Raw genomic sequence first — 22947 nt, forward strand, 5'->3', positions numbered from 1 at the left:
TTCCCTTCCCCTCCTTCCCCCTCCCCTTCCCCCTTCCCCCTTCCCCTTCCCCCTTCCCCCTTCCCCCTCCCCCTTCCTTCCCCTTCCCCCTCCCCCTTCCCCTCCTTCCCCTTCCCCTTCCCCTCCCCCTTCCCTCCCCTTCCCCTTCCCCCTTCCCCTCCCCCTTCCCCTTCCCCCTCCCCTTCCCCCTCCCTTCCCTTCCCCTCCCCTTCCCCCCTTCCCCTTCCCCCTTCCCCCTTCCCCTCCCCTTCCCCCTTCCCCCTTCCCCTTCCCCCTCCCCTTCCCCTCCCCTTCCCCTTCCCCCTTCCCCCTCCCCCTTCCCCTCCCCTTCCCCCTTCCCCCTTCCCCCTCCCCTTCCCCCTCCCTTCCCCTTCCCCCTTCCCCCTCCCCCTTCCCCCCTTCCCCCTCCCCTTCCCCCTTCCCCCCTTCCCCCCTCCCCTTCCCCTTCCTACATGTGGGTCATAAAGGGGCTCTGAAAATGACCTTCAACAGACAATTCTGAGACGTACCATCTGTTTTCTTTGTCTTGTGATAGGCTAGAAAAGGACGACGATTAAACAATCTTAGCACGTAATGTCATGAGTTATCCACTCGTGGGCTCACGACACAACAACTGGGTAAAATGTATCTTTTTCAAGTCCTCATGTAGAAAGCGCTGAGACACCGACCGTTTTTATTACTTTACAGAATCAACACTAGAGGGCACTGTTTCTACACTCCAATTATCACTGCACCACATCCCCTGGTTTCAGACTACTAATTATCCTGCCGCCTCTGAAGACTCTAGCCACTTCCATGCCAGTCAGAAGAACTTTGGTGTTTCATACCCTCTCTCCCTTTATTGTAACATCCCCTCTCTCTTTATTGTAACATTCCCCCTCTCTCTTTATTGTAACATCCCCAATCTCTCTTTATTGTAACATCCCCAATCTCTCTTTATTGTAACATCCCTCCTCTCTCTTTATTGTAACTTCCCCCTCTCTTTATTGTAACATCCCCCCTCTCTCTTTATTGTAACATCCCCCCTCTCTCTTTATTGTAACATCCCCCCTCTCTCTTTATTGTAACATCCCCCCTCTCCCTTTATTGTAACATTCCCCCTCTCTCTTTATTGTAACATCCCCCCTCTCTTTATTGTAACATCCCCCCTCTCTCTTTATTGTAACATCCCCCCTCTCTCTTTATTGTAACACCCCCCCTCTCTCTTTATTGTAACATCACCCTCTCTTTATTGTAACATCCCCCCCTCTCTCTTTAATGTAACATCCCCCTCTCTCTCTTTATTGTAACATCCCCCTCTCTCTCTTTATTGTAACATCCCCCCTCTCTCTTTATTGTAACATTCCCCTCTCTCTTTATTGTAACATCCCCCCCTCTCTCTTTATTGTAACATCCCCCCTCTCTTTATTGTAACATCCCCCCTCTCTTTATTGTAACATCCCCCCTCTCTCTTTATTGTAACATCACCCTCTCTTTATTGTAACATCCCCCCTCTCTCTTTATTGTAACATCCCCCCTCTCTCTTTATTGTAACTTCCCCTCTCTCTCTCTTTATTGTAATTCCCCCCTCTCTCTTTATTGTAACATCACCCTCTCTTTATTGTAACATCCCCCCTCTCTCTGTATTGTAACATCCCCCTCTCTTTATTGTAACACCCCCATCTCTTTATTGTAACATCCCCCCCTCTCTTTATTGTAACATCCCCCCTCTCTCTTTATTGTAACACCCCCCCTCTCTCTTTATTGTAATTCCCCCCTCTCTCTTTATTGTAACACCCCCCTCTCTCTTTATTGTAATTCCCCCTCTCTCTTTATTGTAACACCCCCCTCTCTCTTTATTGTAATTCCCCCCCTCTCTCTTTATTGTAACATCCCCCCTCTCTCTCTCTTTATTGTAACATCCCCCTCTCTCTCTTTATTGTAACATCTCTCTCTCTTTATTGTAACATCTCTCTCTCTTTATTGTAACATCCCCCTCTCTCTTTAATGTAACATCCCCTCTCTCTTTATTGTAACATCCCCCTCTCTCTCTTTATTGTAACATCCCCCCTCTCTTTATTGTAACATCCCCTCTCTTTATTGTAACACCCCCCCTCTCTTTATTGTAACACCCCCCCTCTCTTTATTGTAACATCCCCCCCTCTCTTTATTGTAACATCCCCCCTCTCTTTATTGTAACATCCCCCTCTCTTTATTGTAACATCCCCCTCTCTTTATTGTAACATCCCCCCTCTCTCTTTATTGTAACACCCCCCCTCTCTTTATTGTAACATCCCCCTCTCTCTTTATTGTAACATCCCCCCCTCTCTTTATTGTAACATTCCCCCTCTCTCTTTATTGTAACATCCCCCCTCTCTCTTTATTGTAACATCCCCCCTCTCTTTATTGTAACATCCCCCCTCTCTTTATTGTAACATCCCCCCTCTCTCTTTATTGTAACATCACCCTCTCTTTATTGTAACATCCCCCCCTCTCTCTTTATTGTAACATCCCCCCTCTCTCTTTATTGTAACTTCCCCTCTCTCTCTCTTTATTGTAATTCCCCCTCTCTCTTTATTGTAACATCACCCTCTCTTTATTGTAACATCCCCCCTCTCTCTGTATTGTAACATCCCCCTCTCTTTATTGTAACACCCCCATCTCTTTATTGTAACATCCCCCCTCTCTTTATTGTAACATCCCCCCTCTCTCTTTATTGTAACACCCCCCTCTCTCTTTATTGTAATTCCCCCCTCTCTCTTTATTGTAACACCCCCCTCTCTCTTTATTGTAATTCCCCCCTCTCTCTTTATTGTAACACCCCCCCTCTCTCTTTATTGTAATTCCCCCCCTCTCTCTTTATTGTAACATCCCCCTCTCTCTCTCTCTTTATTGTAACATCCCCCTCTCTCTCTTTATTGTAACATCTCTCTCTCTTTATTGTAACATCTCTCTCTCTTTATTGTAACATCCCCCCTCTCTCTTTAATGTAACATCCCCTCTCTCTCTTTATTGTAACATCCCCCTCTCTCTTTATTGTAACATCCCCCCTCTCTTTATTGTAACATCCCCTCTCTTTATTGTAACACCCCCCCTCTCTTTATTGTAACACCCCCCTCTCTTTATTGTAACATCCCCCCTCTCTTTATTGTAACATCCCCCCTCTCTTTATTGTAACATCCCCCCTCTCTTTATTGTAACATCCCCCCTCTCTTTATTGTAACATCCCCCTCTCTCTCTTTATTGTAACACCCCCCTCTCTTTATTGTAACATCCCCCTCTCTCTTTATTGTAACATCCCCCCTCTCTTTATTGTAACATCCCCCTCTCTCTCTTTATTGTAACACCCCCCTCTCTTTATTGTAACATCCCCCCTCTCTTTATTGTAACATCCCCCCTCTCTCTTTATTGTAACACCCCCCCTCTCTCTTTATTGTAATTCCCCCCTCTCTCTTTATTGTAACACCCCCCCTCTCTCTTTATTGTAATTCCCCCCTCTCTCTTTATTGTAACACCCCCCTCTCTCTTTATTGTAATTCCCCCCCTCTCTCTTTATTGTAACATCCCCCCCCTCTCTCTCTTTATTGTAACATCCCCCTCTCTCTCTTTATTGTAACATCTCTCTCTCTTTATTGTAACATCTCTCTCTCTTTATTGTAACATCCCCCCTCTCTCTTTAATGTAACATCCCCTCTCTCTCTTTATTGTAACATCCCCCTCTCTCTCTTTATTGTAACATCCCCCCTCTCTTTATTGTAACATCCCCTCTCTTTATTGTAACACCCCCCCTCTCTTTATTGTAACACCCCCCTCTCTTTATTGTAACATCCCCCCTCTCTTTATTGTAACATCCCCCCTCTCTTTATTGTAACATCCCCCTCTCTTTATTGTAACATCCCCCCTCTCTTTATTGTAACATCCCCCTCTCTCTCTTTATTGTAACACCCCCCCTCTCTTTATTGTAACATCCCCCTCTCTCTCTTTATTGTAACATCCCCCCTCTCTTTATTGTAACATCCCCCCTCTCTCTTTATTGTAACATCCCCCCTCTCTCTTTATTGTAACATCCCCCCCTCTCTTTATTGTAACATCCCCCCTCTCTTTATTGTAACACCCCCCCTCTCTTTATTGTAACACCCCCCCTCTCTTTATTGTAACATCCCCCCTCTCTCTTTATTGTAACATCACCCTCTCTCTTTATTGTAACATCCCCCCCTCTCTTTATTGTAACACCCCCCCTCTCTTTATTGTAACATCCCCCCTCTCTTTATTGTAACATCCCCCCCTCTCTTTATTGTACTCCTCCTTTTTCCTTCACTGTTGCTGGTGGTTCCAGTCTGAAATGTAACATGTTAGGATGTGGACTAGTGTGTTTTTTTTTTTGCATGGATGTGGTGTACATCTGTCTCTCTCCACCAGTTATCTTTATAGAAGCTACCACATTGACTCCTGACATTGTCCTCATTTCTTACACTGTCCTCTGTGAAGCAACACACACAGTGGCACAGACACACACACACACACACACACACACACATGATAAAATACACACTATACATACACACGTATTTAGTACTGTAGATAGATATGTGGTAGTGGTGGAGTAGGGAACTGAGGGCACACAGTGTGTTGTGAAATCTGTGAATGTATTGTAATGTTTTTACAATTGTATTAACTGCCTTACTTTTGCTGGACCTCAGGCAGATGGGGATCCATAATAAATAAAATACAAAATAGAAGCTAACACATTGCCTCAGTTTCCTTTCCTTGGGCAGAAACGGCTCTTTCCAATTAGCCTTCTACATACTTAGATTCAAAAAAGCTTTTTTATAAATAAAAAAACACAGCCCCAAGTTGTCCATTAGGACAAATTAAATTGCAGGAAAATGTACGTAAATTAGATTTAGGACGTGGACTGTAATTATTGTCCCATCCTGTAAAATAGATTTAGGACGTGTACTGTAATTATTGTCTTGTCCTGTAAAATAGATTTAGGACGTTGACTGTAATTATTGTCTTGTCCTGTAAATTAGATTTAGGACGTTTACTGTAATTATTGTCTTGTCCTGTAAATTAGATTTAGGACGTGGACTGTAATTACCGTCTTGTCCTGTAAAATAGATTTAGGACGTTTACTGTAATTATTGTCTTGTCCTGTAAAATAGATTTAGGACGTTTACTGTAATTATTGTCTTGTCCTGTAAAATAGATTTAGATTTAAAATAGATAAATGCTGTCTTCCTTGTGTTGGTTTGTCTACTCTAATACAACAACAACAGATTGTATTTGTTCAAACCATGTGTTTGTGTTTGTGTTTATGTTTGTTGACACAGTGTGTCTGTGTTTGTTCCCCCCCCCCCCCCAAGGGTTAGGGCTGTCTTTTAGGGTGTTAGGATTCATGGTTTCGGGCTAGGGTAGCCTCGTCGCCAACCAGGCTTCCTAGAATGGGAAGCCTACGGGAAGTCCATGGCAGAAATCAGCTAAAGATGGATGGGTACCAGTCAGCGACGCCTCACGTCAAACCAATCAATTGCCCTGCTCCAAAAGTGCTCACTAGATTAGCGCCGTCGGAGAAACCGTGCGTGATAATAATAATAAACACTCAGCTAAACAAGCACTGGTGACAAACAACGTTTAGGACACTATTTACCCACTATTTACCCACTGGCACACTGGTGTTAGGACACTATTTACCCACTATTTACCCACTGGCACACTGGTTTTAGGACACTATTTACCCACTATTTACCCACTGGCACACTGGTTTTAGGACACTATTTACCCACTGGCACACTGGTTTTAGGACACTATTTACCCACTATTTACCCACTGACACACTGGTGTTAGGACACTATTTACCCACTATTTACCCACTGGCACACTGGTGTTAGGACACTATTTACCCACTATTTACCCACTGGCACACTGGTTTTAGGACACTATTTACCCACTGGCACACTGGTTTTAGGACACTATTTACCCACTATTTACCCACTGGCACACTGGTTTTAGGACACTATTTACCCACTATTTACCCACTGGCACACTGGTTTTAGGACACTATTTACCCACTATTTACCCACTGGCACACTGGTGTTAGGACACTATTTACCCACTATTTACCCACTGGCACACTGGTTTTAGGACACTATTTACCCACTATTTACCCACTGACACACTGGTTTTAGGACACTATTTACCCACTATTTACCCACTGACACACTGGTGTTAGGACACTATTTACCCACTATTTACCCACTGACACACTGGTGTTAGGACACTATTTACCCACTATTTACCCACTGACACACTGGTGTTAGGACACTATTTACCCACTATTTACCCACTGGCACACTGGTGTTAGGACACTATTTACCCACTATTTACCCACTGACACACTGGTGTTAGGACACTATTTACCCACTATTTACCCACTGACACACTGGTGTTAGGACACTATTTACCCACTGGCACACTGGTTTTAGGACACTATTTACCCACTATTTACCCACTGGCACACTGGTTTTAGGACACTATTTACCCACTATTTACCCACTGGCACACTGGTTTTAGGACACTATTTACCCACTATTTACCCACTGACACACTGGTTTTAGGACACTATTTACCCACTGGCACACTGGTTTTCACAGCATTTTTATTTTATTTCAAGATGAGCAGAAGCTGCAGCAAAATGGGAGAACGCTGGCCGTATCAATATTTAAAATGTTGATGTTTCTGTTGTGATATTTGGCTGTAAAGGCTAGCATGAGGGACAAGAAGTAACTAGCCACAATGAGGTTCGTTTTGAAAAAAGTCAGCTAACTTTGAAAGCTACCTACGTATAACTAGCTAGCTCGTTCAATTTCTCTCACAATTATAAAGCCAACAAAATGTGTGGGGTACAAACAGGGTTAAAACAGCAAATTATTGAACTAAAAGGTTAGCTGCGTTAGCCCAGTCTCTATCTATCTACGGGAACAACTGCAAACTTTGTGTAAACAACATTGCAAAAATGAATCTACAAAATCTGGTATATGGTTTGCCTCATATACAGTGGCTTTAGAAGTATTTACACCTCTTTACTTTTTCCACATTTTGTTGTCTTACAGTCTGAATTTAAAATGTATTAATTTCAGATTTTGTGTCACGGATCTACACACAATACCCCATAATGACATCACAATACCCCATAATGACATCACAATACCCCATAACCTGTTGGGGCTACAGGTTAGCAATGAACCCCGAGTCGGGATTGCTAACAAGGCTGGAAATTCAAAACATCAAAAATCTAATAATTTCAATTTCTCAAACAATCAACTACTTTACACAATTTAAAAGATAAACATCTCCTTAATCTAACCACATTGTTCGATTTTCAAAGAGGCTTTACGGCAAAAGCATAAAGTTAGATTATGTTAGGACAGTACATAGCCACAAAAGTACAAACATCCAATTTCAATTCAAGGTCAGGCGTCACCAAAAGCAGAAACCAGCTAAAATTATGCACCAACCTTTGACAATCTCCATCAGATGACACTCCTAGGACATTATGTTATACAATACATGCATTTTTTGTTCCATCAAGTTCATATTTATATCCAAAAACAGCATTTTACAGTAGCGTGAAATTCAGATTTTTTTCTTCTCTGAAATGCTTCCGGTGAACATAACAAAATTACTATTCGAAAACATTGGTAAATTATAATATTGTCATTCAAAGAATAATATATTATCATCTCGTAATTGCTACCGAATGGCCAGATCTCAAAATAACTTTACTGGGAAATCACATTTTGCAATAAACGGGGTGCTATGCTAAGAACAATAAGCTATGCTATACAGTTAGCATCATCTAATATCGATAATAACATTGTAAATATCCCCTTACCTTTGATTATCTCCATCAGAAGGCACTGCCAGGTCCAGAACAAATGTGGTTTCTTTTGACAAAGTTCATAATTTATGTCCAAATAACACCAAGTAGTTTGCGTTCATTATGCTCCCACAAAACGTGGTGGGGGGGGGGTGTAAAATCACGCCGAAAAGCTAAAAAAAACCTAGTAAATAATCTATTTACGTTCGTTCAAACATGTCAAACGTTGTTTATCATTAATCTTTTGGTCCATTTTTAACGTTAAACATCAGTAATATTTTCACACAACCTATCCTATGTCGAGATAAACAATTGTGACAAACTCACGCTTCTCAGATTTATGCGCAGGCGCAAAAAAATGAAGTGACGACATGTCAACTTCCATGCATTCTAATTTGCTCTCTGTTTATCATAGACGCTTCAAACAACTTTATAAAGATCGTTGACATCTAGTGGAAGCCGTAGGAGTTGCGAAATGAATCCTTTCTCACTATGGTATCTATAAAACAATGACACTAAATAGTACAGTCACAAAATTCACATTTTTTTAAATCTATTTTTCACAGGTTTTTGCCTGCAATATGAGTTTTGTTATACTTACAGACACCATTCAAACTGTTTTAGAAAATTCAGAGTGTTTTCTATCCTAATGTGTTAATAATAAGCATATCCTAGCTTCTGAGTTGGTGTAGGAGGCAGTTAAAAATGGGCACATATTTTTTTCAAAATTTCTCAATACTGCCCCCGAGCCCCCTATCTACGGGAACAACTGCAAACTTTGTGTAAACAACATTGCAAAAATGAATCTACAAAATCTGTTATATGGTTTGCCTCATATACAGTGGCTTTAGAAGTATTTACACCTCTTTACTTTTTCCACATTTTGTTGTCTTACAGTCTGAATTTAAAATGTATTAATTTCAGATTTTGTGTCACGGATCTACACACAATACCCCATAATGACATCACAATACCCCATAATGACATCACAATACCCCATAATGGCATCACAATACCCCATAATGGCATCACAATACCCCATAATGACATCACAATACCCCATAATGACATCACAGTACCCCATAATGTCAAAGGAATATTGTTTGTAGAACATTTTATCAATTAATTAAAAATGAAAAGCTGAAATGTCTTGAGTCAATAAGTATTCAACCCCTATGTTATGGCAAGCCTAAATAAAATTAATAGTAAATATTTGCTTAACAAGTCACATAATAGTCTGCAATAATAGTGTTTATCATGGGTTTTGAAGGACATCTCTGTACCCCACACATAGAATGTCCCTAAGTCGAGCAGTGAATTTCAAGCAGTTTCAACCACAAAAAAAGACCAGGGAGGTTTTCCAATGCCTCGCAAAGAAGGACACCTACTGGTAGATGTGTACAAAGAAAGCAGACATTGAATAACCCTTTCAGCATGATGAAGTTATTAATTTTACACTTTGAATGGTGTATCAATACAGCCAGTCACTATAAAGATACAGGTATCCTTCCTAACTCAGTTGCCGGAGAGGAAGGAAACTGCTCAGGGATTTCACCATGAGACCAATGGTGACTTTAAAACAGTTACAGAGTTTAATGGCTGTGATAGGAGAAAAATGAGAATGGATCAACAACATTGTAGTTAACTCCACAATACTAACATAAATTACAGATTGTAAAGAAAAAAGCCTGTACAGAATAAAAATATTCCAATACGTGCGTCCTCTGTGCAATAAGGTCCTAACGTAATACTGCATAAAATGCAAGAAATTAGCTACATTTGGGGTTTTGTCCTGAATAAAAAGCATTATGTTTGCACTTTAAACTAGCATACTTTACCTAGACGGGTAGTGACACACAGCACTCCTTCTACCCTGGGCATGTGGGGGGGGGGGACTGTTCTTGAAATGTAACATCCAATCAAAATGTAGCCGCTGTAATCTAAAGGCCCATTCAAACTTTTTCAGCTAATGCAAAATTCTCCAGACCTCCAGAGGAGGCATGACAAAAATGTGATTTTGGAGATATGGCAAAAGCAAGACCAGTGCAATAGCTAGGTGTTAGGGTCAGGACTAGGTGTTAGGGTCAGGACTAGGTGTTAGGGTTAGGACTAGGTGTTAGGGTTAGGTGTTAGGGTCAGGACTAGGTTTTAGGGTAAGGACTAGGTGTTAGGGTAAGGACTAGGTGTTAGGGTCAGGACTATGTGTTAGGGTTAGGATGAGGTATTAGGGCTAGGTGTTAGGGTCAGGACTAGGTTTTAGGGTAAGGACTAGGTGTGAGGGTAAGGACTAGGTGTTAGGGTCAGGACTAGGTTTTAGGGTTAGGACTAGGTGTTAGGGTAAGGACTAGGTGTTAGGGTTAGGACTAGGTGTTAAGGTAAGGACTAGGTGTTAGGGTAAGGACTAGGTGTTAAGGTAAGGACTAGGTGTTAGGGCTAGGACTATGTGTTAGGGCTAGGACTAGGTGTTAGGATTAGGGTTAGGACTAGGTGTTAGGGCTAGGACTATGTGTTAGGGCTAGGACTAGGTGTTAGGGTTAAGACTAGGTGTTAGGGTTAAGACTAGGTGTTATGGTTAAGACTAGGTGTTAGGGCTAGGACTCGGTGTTAGGACTAGGACTAGGTGTTAGGACTATGTGTTAGGGTTAGTACTATGTGTTAGGGTTAGTACTATGTGTTAGGGCTAGGACTAGGTGTTAGGATTAGGGTTAGGACTAGGTGTTAGGGCTAGGACTAGGTGTAAGGGCTAGGACGAGGTGTTAGGACTAGGTGTTAGGGCTAGGTTTTAGGGTTAGGGCTAGGTGTTAGGCTTGGTGTTACATTTAGGACTAGGTGTTAGTATGATGTCTTAGGGTTAGGACCATGGAGTTAGAGTTAGGACTAGGTGTTAAGGTTAGGACTAGGTGTTAAGGTCAGGACTAGGTGTTAGGGTCAGGACGAGGTATTAGGGTTAAGACTAGGTGTTAGGGTCAGGACTAGGTGTTAAGGTCAGGACTAGGTGTTAAGGTCAGGACTAGGTGTTAGGGTCAGGACGAGGTATTAGGGTTAAGACTAGGTGTTAGGGTCAGGACTAGGTGTTAGGGTCAGGACTAGGTGTTAAGGTCAGGACTAGGTGTTAGTATGATGTCTTAGGGTTAGGACCATGGAGTTAGAGTTAGGACTAGGTGTTATGGTTAAGACTAGGTGTTAGGGCTAGGACTAGGTTTTAGAGTTAGTACAAGGCATTAGGGCTAGGAGTTTGTCCGTTGTTCTACTGCTCATGGCTGTAGTTTTGTCAGTTGTGTTAGGGCTAGTACTAGGTGTTAGGGCTAGGTAAAGGTATAAGGTTGTAACTCTGTGGTCACACCTTGTGTTTATTTTTACATTTTTAATTTAACCTTTTATTTAATTCAGTTAAGGCAAGTCAGATAAGAACAAATTCTTATTTACATTGACGGCCTGGCAAAATACCTCTTGTGGGGACGGGGGCTGGGATTAAATCAAATAAAAAAGTGTATCTGTCTGTCGTCAGATCTTCATCGGGGAGGTTTCCATGTACATCATGAAGTCCACACGGGCGGTGCTACTGACCCAGGAGAAGACCATCTTGACGGGGGAGTGCTGCTACCTGAACCCCCTCATCAGAAGAATCGTCAGGTTTATTGGTGAGTCAATTCTACTGGTCTTGGCTGTATGGTTTTGTCAGTTGTTCTACTGGTTTTGGCTGTATGGTTTTGTCAGTTGTTCTACTGGTTTTGGCTGTAGGTTTGTCAGTTGTTCTACTGGTTTTGGCTATATGGTTTTGTCAGTTGTTCTACTGGTTTTGGCTGTATGGTTTTGTCAGTTGTTCTACTGGTTTTGGCTGTATGGTTTGTCAGTTGTTCTACTGGTTTTGGCTGTATGGTTTGTCAGTTGTTCTACTGGTTTTGGCTGTATGGTTTTGTCAGTTGTTCTACTGGTTTTGGCTGTAGGTTTTGTCAGTTGTTCTACTGGTCTTGGCTGTATGGTTTTGTCAGTTGTTCTACTGGTTTTGGCTGTAGGTTTGTCAGTTGTTCTACTGGTTTTGGCTGTAGGTTTGTCAGTTGTTCTACTGGTTTTGGCTATATGGTTTTGTCAGTTGTTCTACTGGTCTTGGCTGTATGGTTTGTCAGTTGTTCTACTGGTTTTGGCTGTAGGTTTGTCAGTTGTTCTACTGGTTTTGGCTGTATGGTTTTGTCAGTTGTTCTACTGGTTTTGGCTGTAGGTTTGTCAGTTGTTCTACTGGTTTTGGCTGTAGGTTTGTCAGTTGTTCTACTGGTTTTGGCTGTATGGTTTGTCAGTTGTTCTACTGGTTTTGGCTGTATGGTTTTGTCAGTTTATTTACTGGTCTTGGCTATATGGTTTTGTCAGTTGTTCTACTGGTCTTGGCTGTAGGTTTGTCAGTTGTTCTACTGGTTTTGGCTGTATGGTTTGTCAGTTGTTCTACTGGTTTTGGCTGTATGGTTTTGTCAGTTTATTTACTGGTCTTGGCTATATGGTTTTGTCAGTTGTTCTACTGGTTTTGGCTGTAGGTTTGTCAGTTGTTCTACTGGTTTTGGCTGTAGGTTTTGTCAGTTGTTCTACTGGTTTTGGCTGTAGGTTTGTCAGTTGTTCTACTGGTCTTGGCTGTATGGTTTTGTCAGTTTATTTACTGGTTTTGGTTGTAGGTTTTTCCATCCAGCCATTTTATTACGTCCATGTATTAGTTCTGCTATTCCTGTGGTACCTTCCCATGTATAATGACGTAATATCTCTGCTGGAAATTACATTTATCAGATCTCTCTGAGAGGAGAGGAGGGGGCACTGAATACACTGGGCCAGATCATACCAATCCCAAGCCTGAGAAAACACCATTACCTACGTACCCCTGCTCAGACAGAGCCACGGGCAAACGCATCAGATTCATTTTACACTGTCTTCCACACTAGTGACCAGAGAGCTCACCTATCTCTGAGCCTGTCTTCCACACTAGTGACCAGAGAGCTCACCTCTCTCTGAGCCTGTCTTCCACACTAGTGACCAGAGAGCTCACCTCTCTCTGAGCCTGTCTTCCACACTAGTGACCAGAGAGCTCACCTCTCTCTGAGCCTGTCTTCCACACTAGTGACCAGAGAGCTCACCTCTCTCTGAGCCTCTTGTCTGTCTTCCACACTAGTGACCAGAGAGCTCACCTCTCTCTGAGTCTGTCTTCCACACTAGTGACCAGAGAGCTCACCTCTCTGGTCATGAGAGCAAGGAGGGTCGGAGAATGAGAGCATGGAGGGTCGGAGAATGAGAGCATGCAGGGTCGGAGAATGAGAGCATGGAGGGTCGGAGAATGAGAGCAAGGAGGGTCGGAGAATGAGAGCAAGGAGGGTCGGAGAATGAGAGCAAGGAGGGTCGGAGAATGAGAGCAAGGAGGGTCGGAGAATGAGAGCAAGGAGGGTCTGAGAATGAGTCCATATTAAAGTCTGTGAAACGGAGCACGGAAGGCACTTCTCGAATACGTATTCCATTTTGTACATCATTTTAAGAGTTGGTAGCAACCCACAAAAAATTTACATCTACCCAGTGTAACATTAGTTTTATATCATTTTTACCTGTTTACCCAGGTTTTGTTTGTGTTTTTCCTTATTTATTTATCTGTGTATGTATGTATCTATGTGTATTTATACAGTGTGGTATGTATGTATTTATACAGTGTGTATGTATGTATCTATGTGTATTTATACAGTGTGGTATGTATGCATGTATTTATACAGTGTGTATGTATGTATCTATGTGTATTTATACAGTGTGTATGTATGTATCTATGTGTATTTATACAGTATGTATGCATGTATTTATACAGTGTGTATGTATGTATGTATGTATGCATGTATTTATACAGTGTGTATGTATGTATCTATGTATATTTATACAGTATGTATGCATGTATTTATACAGTGTGTATGTATGTATCTATGTGTATTTATACAGTATGTATGCATGTATTTATACAGTGTGTATGTATGTATCTATGTGTATTTATACAGTGTGTATGTATGTATCTATGTGTATTTATACAGTGTGTATGTATGTATCTATGTGTATTTATACAGTGTGTATGTATGTATCTATGTGTATTTATACAGTGTGTATGTATGTATCTATGTGTATTTATGCAGTATGCATGTATTTATACAGTGTGTATGTATGCATGTATGTATGTATCTATGTGCATTTATACAGTGTGTGTGTGTATGTATGTATATTATTGTACTGCTCTAGGGATATCATTTCCTATTATGTATTAATTTTGACCTTACTTTTTATTGTTTTTGTTTTATTATTTTAGATTTTTTTCACTCTTTATGCGATGTGCAATTACAGAGAACACCGGAAGAATAATTATCTTTTAATTACCACAGTGAATTATTGTAATGTTTGTTTATGTGTCAATTAATCCCATAAGGGATAGGTTGCCAACTGGCGATTTGACACAAATAAAAAAAATGTAATTCATTCATTCAGCTGGCTAGCTAGATTATTACGATTCACATATCTAGCTGATAATTATGAAGTAAAACGTTTGATTTATTGCTGTTGTTGTGGCTGGAAGACGGTTCCGTGAATTGGCAGATGCAGCGTGACGTAATACAGTAAGAAGGGAGAGCTTCTCTAATGTAATGAACGCTTTCGACACCTTGTAGAGTCCATGCCCCGGTGAATCCAGGCTGTTCTGCGGGGGAAAAGGGGGTGCAACTCAATGTTAGGAAGGTGTTCTTAATGTTTTGTACACTCTGTGTATTTCATGAACATAAAAAATGAAGGCAGTTCCTTCACAACACAGGATCCCCAGGCAGAGAGGCCCAGGCAGAGAGGCCCAGGCAGAGAGGCCCAGGCACAGAGGCCCAGGCAGATAACCTAGCCTAGTGGTAGCCTAGTGTTTAGAGCGTTGGGCCAGTAACTGAAAGGTTGCTTGATCGAATCCCTGAGCTGACAAGGTAAAAATCTGTCGTTCTGCCCCTGAACAAGGCAGTTAACCCACTGTTCCTAGGCTGTCATTGTAAATAAGAATTTGTTCTTAACTGACTTGCCTAGTTAAATAAAAAATGTTAAAACATTTTTTATCACAGCTTACCATGCAAGTCAGGATCACAGATTACCATGCAGGTCAGGATCAAAAGGGCTATTCATTCACTACTTTAGGGGACATACATTGCCTTGCGAAAGTATTCACCCCCATTGGCATTTTTCCTATTTTGTTGCCTTACAACCTGGAATTAAAATTGATTTTTGGGGGGTTTGTATCACTTGATTTACACAACATGCCTTCCACTTTGAAGATGCAAAATATTTTTGGGGTAAAAAAAACAAGAAATAAGACAAAAAAACTGAAAACTTGAGCGTGCATAACTATTCATCCCCCCAAAGTCAATACTTTGTAGAACCACATTTTGCAGCAATTACAGCTGCATGTCTCTTGGGGTATGTCTCTATAAGCTTGGCACATCTAGCCACTGGGATTTTTGCCCATTCTTCAAGGCAAAACTGCTCCAGCTCCTTCAAGTTGGATGGGTTCCGCTGGTGGTACAGCAATCTTTAAAACTTCTTCAGGATTGGTTTGTCCCCTGCGGGACGGTTGAGCTAACGTAGGCTAATGCGATTAGCATGAGGTTGTAAGTAACAAGAACATTTCCCAGGACATAGACATATCTGATATTGGCAGAAAGCTTAAATTCTTGTTAATTTAACTGCATTGTCCAATTTACAGTAGCTATTACAGTAAAAGAATACCATGCTATTGTTTGAGGAGAGTGCACAGTTTTGAACATGAAAAGTTATTAATAAACAAATTCGGCACATTTGGCCAGTCTTGATACAAAATTTTGAACAGAAATTCAATGTTTCATTGGATCACACTAAAACGTTGCACATACACTGCTGCCATCTTGTGGCCAATATCTAAATTGCACCTGGGCTGGAATAATACATTATGGCCTTTCTCTTGCATTTCAAAGATCATGGTACAAAATAATACCAAACAACAGATGTTTTTTTCTTTGTATTATCTTTTTTCAGATCTAATGTGTTGTATGCTCCTGCATTCCTTTCACATTTACACAAACTACAAAGTGTTTCCTTTCAAATGTTACCAAGAAAATGCATATCCTTGCTTCAGGGATTACAGGCAGTTAGATTTGGGTATGTCATTTTAGGCAAAAATTGAAAAAAAGGGGCCAATCCTTAAGAGGTCATACCACAGATTCTCAATTGGATTGAGGTCTGGGCTTTGACTAGGCCATTCCAAGACATTTAAATGTTTCCACTTAAACCACTCAAGTGTTGCTTTAGCAGTATGCTTAGGGTCATTGTCCTGCTGGAAGGTGAACCTCCGTCCCAGTCTCAAATCTCTGGAAGACAGGTTTCCCTCAAGAATTTCCCCTTATTTAGCGCCATCCATCATTCCTTCAATTCTGACCAGTTTCCCAGGCCCTGCCGATGGAAAAACATCTCCACAGTGATGCTGCCACCACCATGCTTCACTGTGGGGATGGTGTTCTCGGGGGGTGATGAGAGGTGCTGGGTTTGTGCCAGACATTTTCCTTGATAGCCCAAAAGCTACATTTTAGTCTCATTTGACCAGAGTACATTCTTCCATATGTTTGGGGAGTCTCCCACATGCCTTTTGGTGAACACCAAACCTGTTTGCTTATTTTTTTCTTTAAGCAATGGCTTTTTGTCTGGCCACTCTTCCGTAAAGCCCAGCTCTGTGGAGTGTATGGCTTAAAGTGGTCCTATGGACAGATACTCCAATCTCCGCTGTGGAGCTTTGCAGCTCCTTCAGGGTTATCTTTAGTCTCTTTGTTGTCTCTCTGATTAATGCCCTCCTTGCCTGGTCCGTGAGTTTTGGTGGGCGGCCCTCTCTTGGCAGGTTTGTTGTGGTGCCATATTCTTTTCATTTTTTAGTAAGGTATATAATGTTGCTCTGTGGGATGTTCAAAGTTTAGGATATGTTTTTATAACCCAACCCTGATCTGTACTTCTCCACAACTTTGTCCCTGACCTGTTTGGAGAGCTCCTTGTTCTTCATGGTGCTGCTTGCTTGGTGGTGCCCCTTGCTTAGTGGCGTTGCAGACTCTGGGGCCTTTCAGAACAGGTGTATATATACTGAGATCATGTGACAGATCATGTGACACTTAGATTGCACACAGGAGGACTTTATTTAAATAATTATGTGACTTCTGAAGGTAATTGGTTGCACCAGATCTTATTTAGGGGCTTCATAGCAGAGGGGGTGAATGCATATGAACACACCACTTTTCAGTTTTTTATTTTTGAGAACTTTTTGAAACAAGTAATGTTTTTAATTTCACTTCACCAATTTGGACTATTTTGTGTATGTCCATTACATGAAATCCAAATAAAAATCCCAAATGACACCCTTACAGCAGCTTTCCCCAATAGATATCCTAAATTATAATCGTTTTGAACTGATTTCCTGGTGATTTTACTTTATTTTATGTCCAACAATGAAAATTATACATCTGTTCCCATGCATTAAGAGAGAGATATGATCGTATCCCAAATGTTGAATCTGTTTGGGATTATTGCCTGTCAATTTGTAGCGCCATTTTTTTTAATAACTATGTTCCGACTCCCCGACCATCGGCTGAAGGTAAAATAGGCCCGCTGCTGATTGACCATCGGCTCAAGGTAAAATAGGCCCGCTGCTGATTGACCATCGGCTCAAGGTAAAATAGGCCCGCTGCTGATTGTAATTGAGGACCCCGGCCTTATGGGCTCTGGTCAAAAGAAAGGCAGCAGCTACTCTTCCTGTGGTTTATTATGGATCCCCATTAGTTCCTGCCAAGGCATCAGCTACTCTTCCTGGGGTTTATTATGGATCCTCATTAGTTCCTGCCAAGGCAGCAGCTACTCTTCCTGGGGTTTATTATGGATCCCCATTAGTTCCTTCCAAGGCAGCAGCTACTCTTCCTGGGGTTTATTATGGATCCACATTAGTTCCTGCCAAGGCAGCAGCTACTCTTCCTGGGGTTTATTATGGATCCTCATTAGTTCCTGCCAAGGCAGCAGCTACTCTTCCTGGGGTTTATTATGGATCCCCATTAGTTCCTGCCAAGGCAGCAGCTACTCTTCCTGGGGTTTATTATGGATCCCTATTAGTTCCTGCCAAGACAGCAGCTACTCTTCCTGGGGTTTATTATGGATCCCCATTAGTTCCTGCCAAGGCAGCAGCTACTCTTCCTGGGGTTTGTTATGGATCTCCATTAGCTGTTGCCAAAGCAGCAGCTACTCTTCCTAGGGTCCAGCGAAATTAAGGCAGTTTATACCATTTTAAAAACATTACAATACATTCACAGATTTCACAACACACTGTGTGTCCTCAGGCCCCTACTCCACCACTACCACATATCTACAGTACTAAATCTATGTGTATGTATAGTGCATATGTTATCGTATGTTTGTGTGTGTTTGTGTGTGTGTGTGTGTGTGTGTGTGTGTGTGTGTGTGTGTGTGTGTGTGTGTGTGTGTGTGTGTGTGTGTGTGTGTGTGTGTGTGTGTGTGTGTGTGTGTGTGTGTGTGTGTGTGTGTGCATGCATGCATGCATGTGCCTGTGCCAATCTTTGTGTTGCTTCACAGTCCCCGCTGTTCCATAAGGTGTTTTTTAATCTGTTTTTTAAATCTGATTCTCCTGCTGCATCAGTTCATTGATGTGGAATAGAGTTCCATGTAGTCATGGCTCTATGTAGTACTGTGCGCCTCCCATAGTCTGTTCTGGACTTGTGGACTGTGAAGAGACCTCTTGTGGCATGTCTTGTGGGGTATGCATGGGTGTCCGAGCTGTGTGCCAGTAGTTTTGACAGACAGCAAAGTGCATTCAACATGTCAATACCTCTCATAAATAAATGTAGTGATGAAGTCAATCTCTCCTCCACTTTCAGCCAGGAGAGATTGACATGCATATTATTAATATTAGCTCTGTGTACATCCAAGGGCCAGCTGTGCTGCCCTGTTCTGAGCAAATTCCAATTTTCCTAAATCCTTTTTTGTGGCACCTGACCACATGACTGAACAGTAGTCCAGGTGTGACAAAACTAGGGCCTGTAGGACCTGCCTTGTTGATAGTGCTGTTAAGAAGGTAGAAACTAGGGCCTGTAGGACCTGCCTTGTTGATAGTGTTGTTAAGAAGGTAGAAACTAGGGCCTGTAGGACCTGCCTTGTTGATAGTGTTGTTAAGAAGGTAGAAACTAGGGCATGTAGGACCTGCCTTGTTGATAGTGTTGTTAAGAAGGTAGAAACTAGGGCCTGTAGGACCTGCCTTGTTGATAGTGTTGTTAAGAAGGTAGAAACTAGGGCCTGTAGGACCTGCCTTGTTGATAGTGTTGTTGAGCAGGTAGAAACTAGGGCCTGTAGGACCTGCCTTGTTGATAGTGCTGTTAAGAAGGTAGAAACTAGGGCCTGTAGGACCTGCCTTGTTGATAGTGTTGTTTAGAAGGTAGAAACTAGGGCCTGTAGGACCTGCCTTGTTGATAGTGTTGTTAAGAAGGTAGAAACTAGAGTCTGTAGGACCTGCCTTGTTGATAGTGCTGCTGAGAAGGCAGAGCAGCACTTTATCATGGACAGACTTCTCCCCATCTTAGCTACTGTTGTATCAATATGTTTTGACCATGACAGTTTACAATCCAGGGTTACTCCAAGCAGTTTAGTCACTTCAACTTGCTCAATTTCCACATTATTCATTACAAGATGTAGTTGAGGATTAGGGTTTAGTGAGTGTTTTGTTCCAAATACAATGCTTTTAGTTTTAGAAATATTTAGGACTAACTTATTCCTTGCCACCCATTCTGAAACTAACTGCAGCTCTTTGTTAAGTGTTGCAGTGATTACAGTCGCTGTAGTAGCTGACGTGTGTATAGTGTTGAGTCATCCGCATTCATAGACACTCTGGCTTTACTCAAAGCCAGTGGCATGTTGTCAATTTCTGTTGTCAATTTGTTTACTGTGAAATAGCATTGTATCTGGTCAAACACCATTTTTTTCCCAGAAGTTTACTAAGGGTTGGTAACAGGCTGATTGGTCAGCTATTTGAGCCAGTAAAGGGGCCTTAATAGTCTCTTGGAATACATGCAGGGTCTCCTCAGTGTTTAATTGTCTCTTGTTCCTAATGGGAGTATAATGTAATTGCTCATGTATAAATATTGACTTCATCAGGGACCTAGTGGAATTATAGTCTGGAGCTAAATCCTCCATTTTGTCTTCATGTTTGTCCCAAATTACATTCTATTCCCTATATAGTGCACTACTTTTGACCAGAGCCCTATGGACCCCCTATGGGAACCTGATCAAAAGTAGTGCACTATAAAAGGAATAGGGTATAATTTGGGATGCATCCTTCTGGGCTGGAAGGTCTGGAGGTTTAGTTCTCTGATGGGGCTTCATGGAGCCAGTGTCTCATTCTATGCAAACCCAGATGGTAGCCTGTCCCCTGCCAACTCTGGGCTGTTTGACTCTACCTGCAGGTGTATTTGCCAACCAAGTCTCTCTCTCTTTTTTCTCTTTTTCTCTTTTTCTTTCTCTCTCTCTCTCTCTCTCTGTCTCTCTCTCTCTCTGTCTCTCTCTCTGTCTTGTCTCTCTCTCTGTCTTGTCTCTCTCTCTGTCTTGTCTCTCTCTCTGTCTTGTCTCTCTCTCTCTAGTCTCTCTCTCTCTAGTCTCTCTCTAGTCTCTCTCTCTCTCTCTAGTCTCTCTCTCTCTGTCTCTCTCTCTGTCTCTCTCTAGTCTCTCTCTCTCTAGTCTCTCTCTCTCTCTAGTCTCTCTCTTTCTCTCTCTCTCTCTAGTCTCTCTCTCTCTCTAGTCTCTCTCTCTCTCTCTCTCTCTAGTCTCTCTCTCTCTCTCTAGTCTCTCTCTCTCTCTCTAGTCTCTCTCTCTCTCTCTCTCTCTCTCTCTCTCTCTCTCTCTCTCTCTCTCTAGTCTCTCTCTCTCTAGTCTCTCTCTCTCTCTCTAGTCTCTCTCTCTAGTCTCTCTCTCTCTAGTCTCTCTCTCTCTCTCTAGTCTCTCTCTCTCTCTCTCTCTCTCTCTAGTCTCTCTCTCTCTCTCTCTCTCTCTCTCTCTCTAGTCTCTCTCTCTCTCTCTGTATCTCTCCCCGCAGGTCTGTTTGCGCTCAGCCTGTTTGCCAACCAAGTCTCTCTGTCTTCCCCTGCAGGTGTGTTTGCATTCGGCCTTTTTGCAACAGACATCTTTGTGAATGCTGGCCAGGTAGTGACCGGTAACCTGGCGCCGTACTTCCTGTCTGTGTGTAAGCCCAACTACACCGGCACCGAGTGTCGCTTCAACCACCAGTTCATCTCCAACGGTAACATCTGTACCGGCAGCCCGGCCGTTGTGGAGAAGGCTCGACGCTCCTTCCCTTCCAAAGACGCCTCGCTCAGTGTCTACTCGGCTGTCTATGTCACGGTGAGTTTTACTGTCCCTGTCTGTCCCTGTGTTGATGATGATGATGATGATGATGCTGATGCTGTCTGTCCCTGTGTTGATGATGATGATGATGATGATGATGATGCTGACGCTGTCTGTCCCTGTGTTGTTGATGATGATGATGAATGATGATGATGGTGATGATGGTGTTAGGTTCTAAATTCTGGTACAATAATCCAGACGGACTCCGAGAAAACTCAAACTAGATTTATTCACCACACCCGGGTGTTGCAACTGCCAAGACAAGAATACAAAGTCACAAGCGCACATATTTATAACTTCTGACTTAAGTAAAGATATAAATGTATTGCTAGTTACATAAAACAGTATCCCTTTTAATCATAGAAAGTATTTACTAATAATAAATGGATTGTTATTACTATTAAAAAGCGGATCGTGCAATTGTAAAAGAGCTCATTATGCAACTAAAACGTGTTGTAGTCATCAGTGTCGGTAACAGTCCCTCCTCAGTGATCACATGTCCTACACCTCCTATAGAACATGGCTGATTTTCACCCTTGATGAGAAGGAGATCATCCAGCTGATTTGTCCAATGCCAATGGGTTGCTAGATCTTCTGTTGAGCTCTATGAAAATAGGTCTCTGTTGTTTTCCCTCACACGTTCCCCCAGAATTCAGATCATCAGAGAGAAGCTCCCTCCCTCCCTCTCCTTCATCCTCATGCTCAGGTAACAAGCCGCATATTACGAGCCTGTCCCTTAGTCCATGACCCCATGGTTACTACTGTCCCTTAGTCCATGACCCCATGGTTACTACTGTCCCTTAGTCCATGACCCATGGTTACTACTGTCCCTTAGTCCATGACCCCATGGTTACTACTGTCCCTTAGTCCATGACCCACTGTTACTACTGTCCCTTAGTCCATGACCCCATGGTTACTACTGTCCCTTAGTCCATGACCCCATGGTTACTATTGTCCCTTAGTCCATGACCCATGGTTACTACTGTCCCTTAGTCCATGACCCATGGTTACTACTGTCCCTTAGTCCATGACCCCATGGTTACTACTGTCCCTTAGTCCATGACCCCATGGTTACTACTGTCCCTTAGTCCATGACCCCATGGTTACTACTGTCCCTTAGTCCATGACCCCATGGTTACTACTGTCCCTTAGTCCATGACCCATGGTTACTACTGTCCCTTAGTTCATGACCCCATGGTTAATACTGTCCCTTAGTCCATGACCCATGGTTACTACTGTCCCTTAGTCCATGACCCCATGGTTACTACTGTCCCTTAGTCCATGACCCATGGTTACTACTGTCCCTTAGTCCATGACCCCATGGTTACTACTGTCCCTTAGTCCATGACCCCATGGTTACTACTGTCCCTTAGTCCATGACCCATGGTTACTACTGTCCCTTAGTCCATGACCCATGGTTACTACTGTCCCTTAGTCCATGACCCCATGGTTACTACTGTCCCTTAGTCCATGACCCATGGTTACTACTGTCCCTTAGTCCATGACCCATGGTTACTACTGTCCCTTAGTCCATGACCCCATGGTTACTACTGTCCCTTAGTCCATGACCCATGGTTACTACTGTCCCTTAGTCCATGACCCACGGTTAATACTGTCCCTTAGTTCATGACCCCATGGTTACTACTGTCCCTTAG

At 42.4% G+C, this 22947-nt stretch overlaps 1 protein-coding gene across 1 annotated transcript in view; it reads left to right on the plus strand.

Annotated features, from left to right (window-relative positions):
* Positions 1-22947, plus strand: part of LOC106568589 (phospholipid phosphatase-related protein type 1) — a 140637-nt gene that overhangs the window by 75158 nt on the left and 42532 nt on the right. The window contains exons 4-5 of the mRNA XM_045692700.1: positions 11367-11499; positions 21039-21289. Coding sequence (XP_045548656.1) covers positions 11367-11499; positions 21039-21289 — 384 coding nt within the window. The remainder of the gene's footprint in view (positions 1-11366; positions 11500-21038; positions 21290-22947) is intronic.

Source organism: Salmo salar, chromosome ssa13 (assembly GCF_905237065.1).
Source record: "Salmo salar chromosome ssa13, Ssal_v3.1, whole genome shotgun sequence".
NCBI lineage: Eukaryota > Metazoa > Chordata > Actinopteri > Salmoniformes > Salmonidae > Salmo > Salmo salar.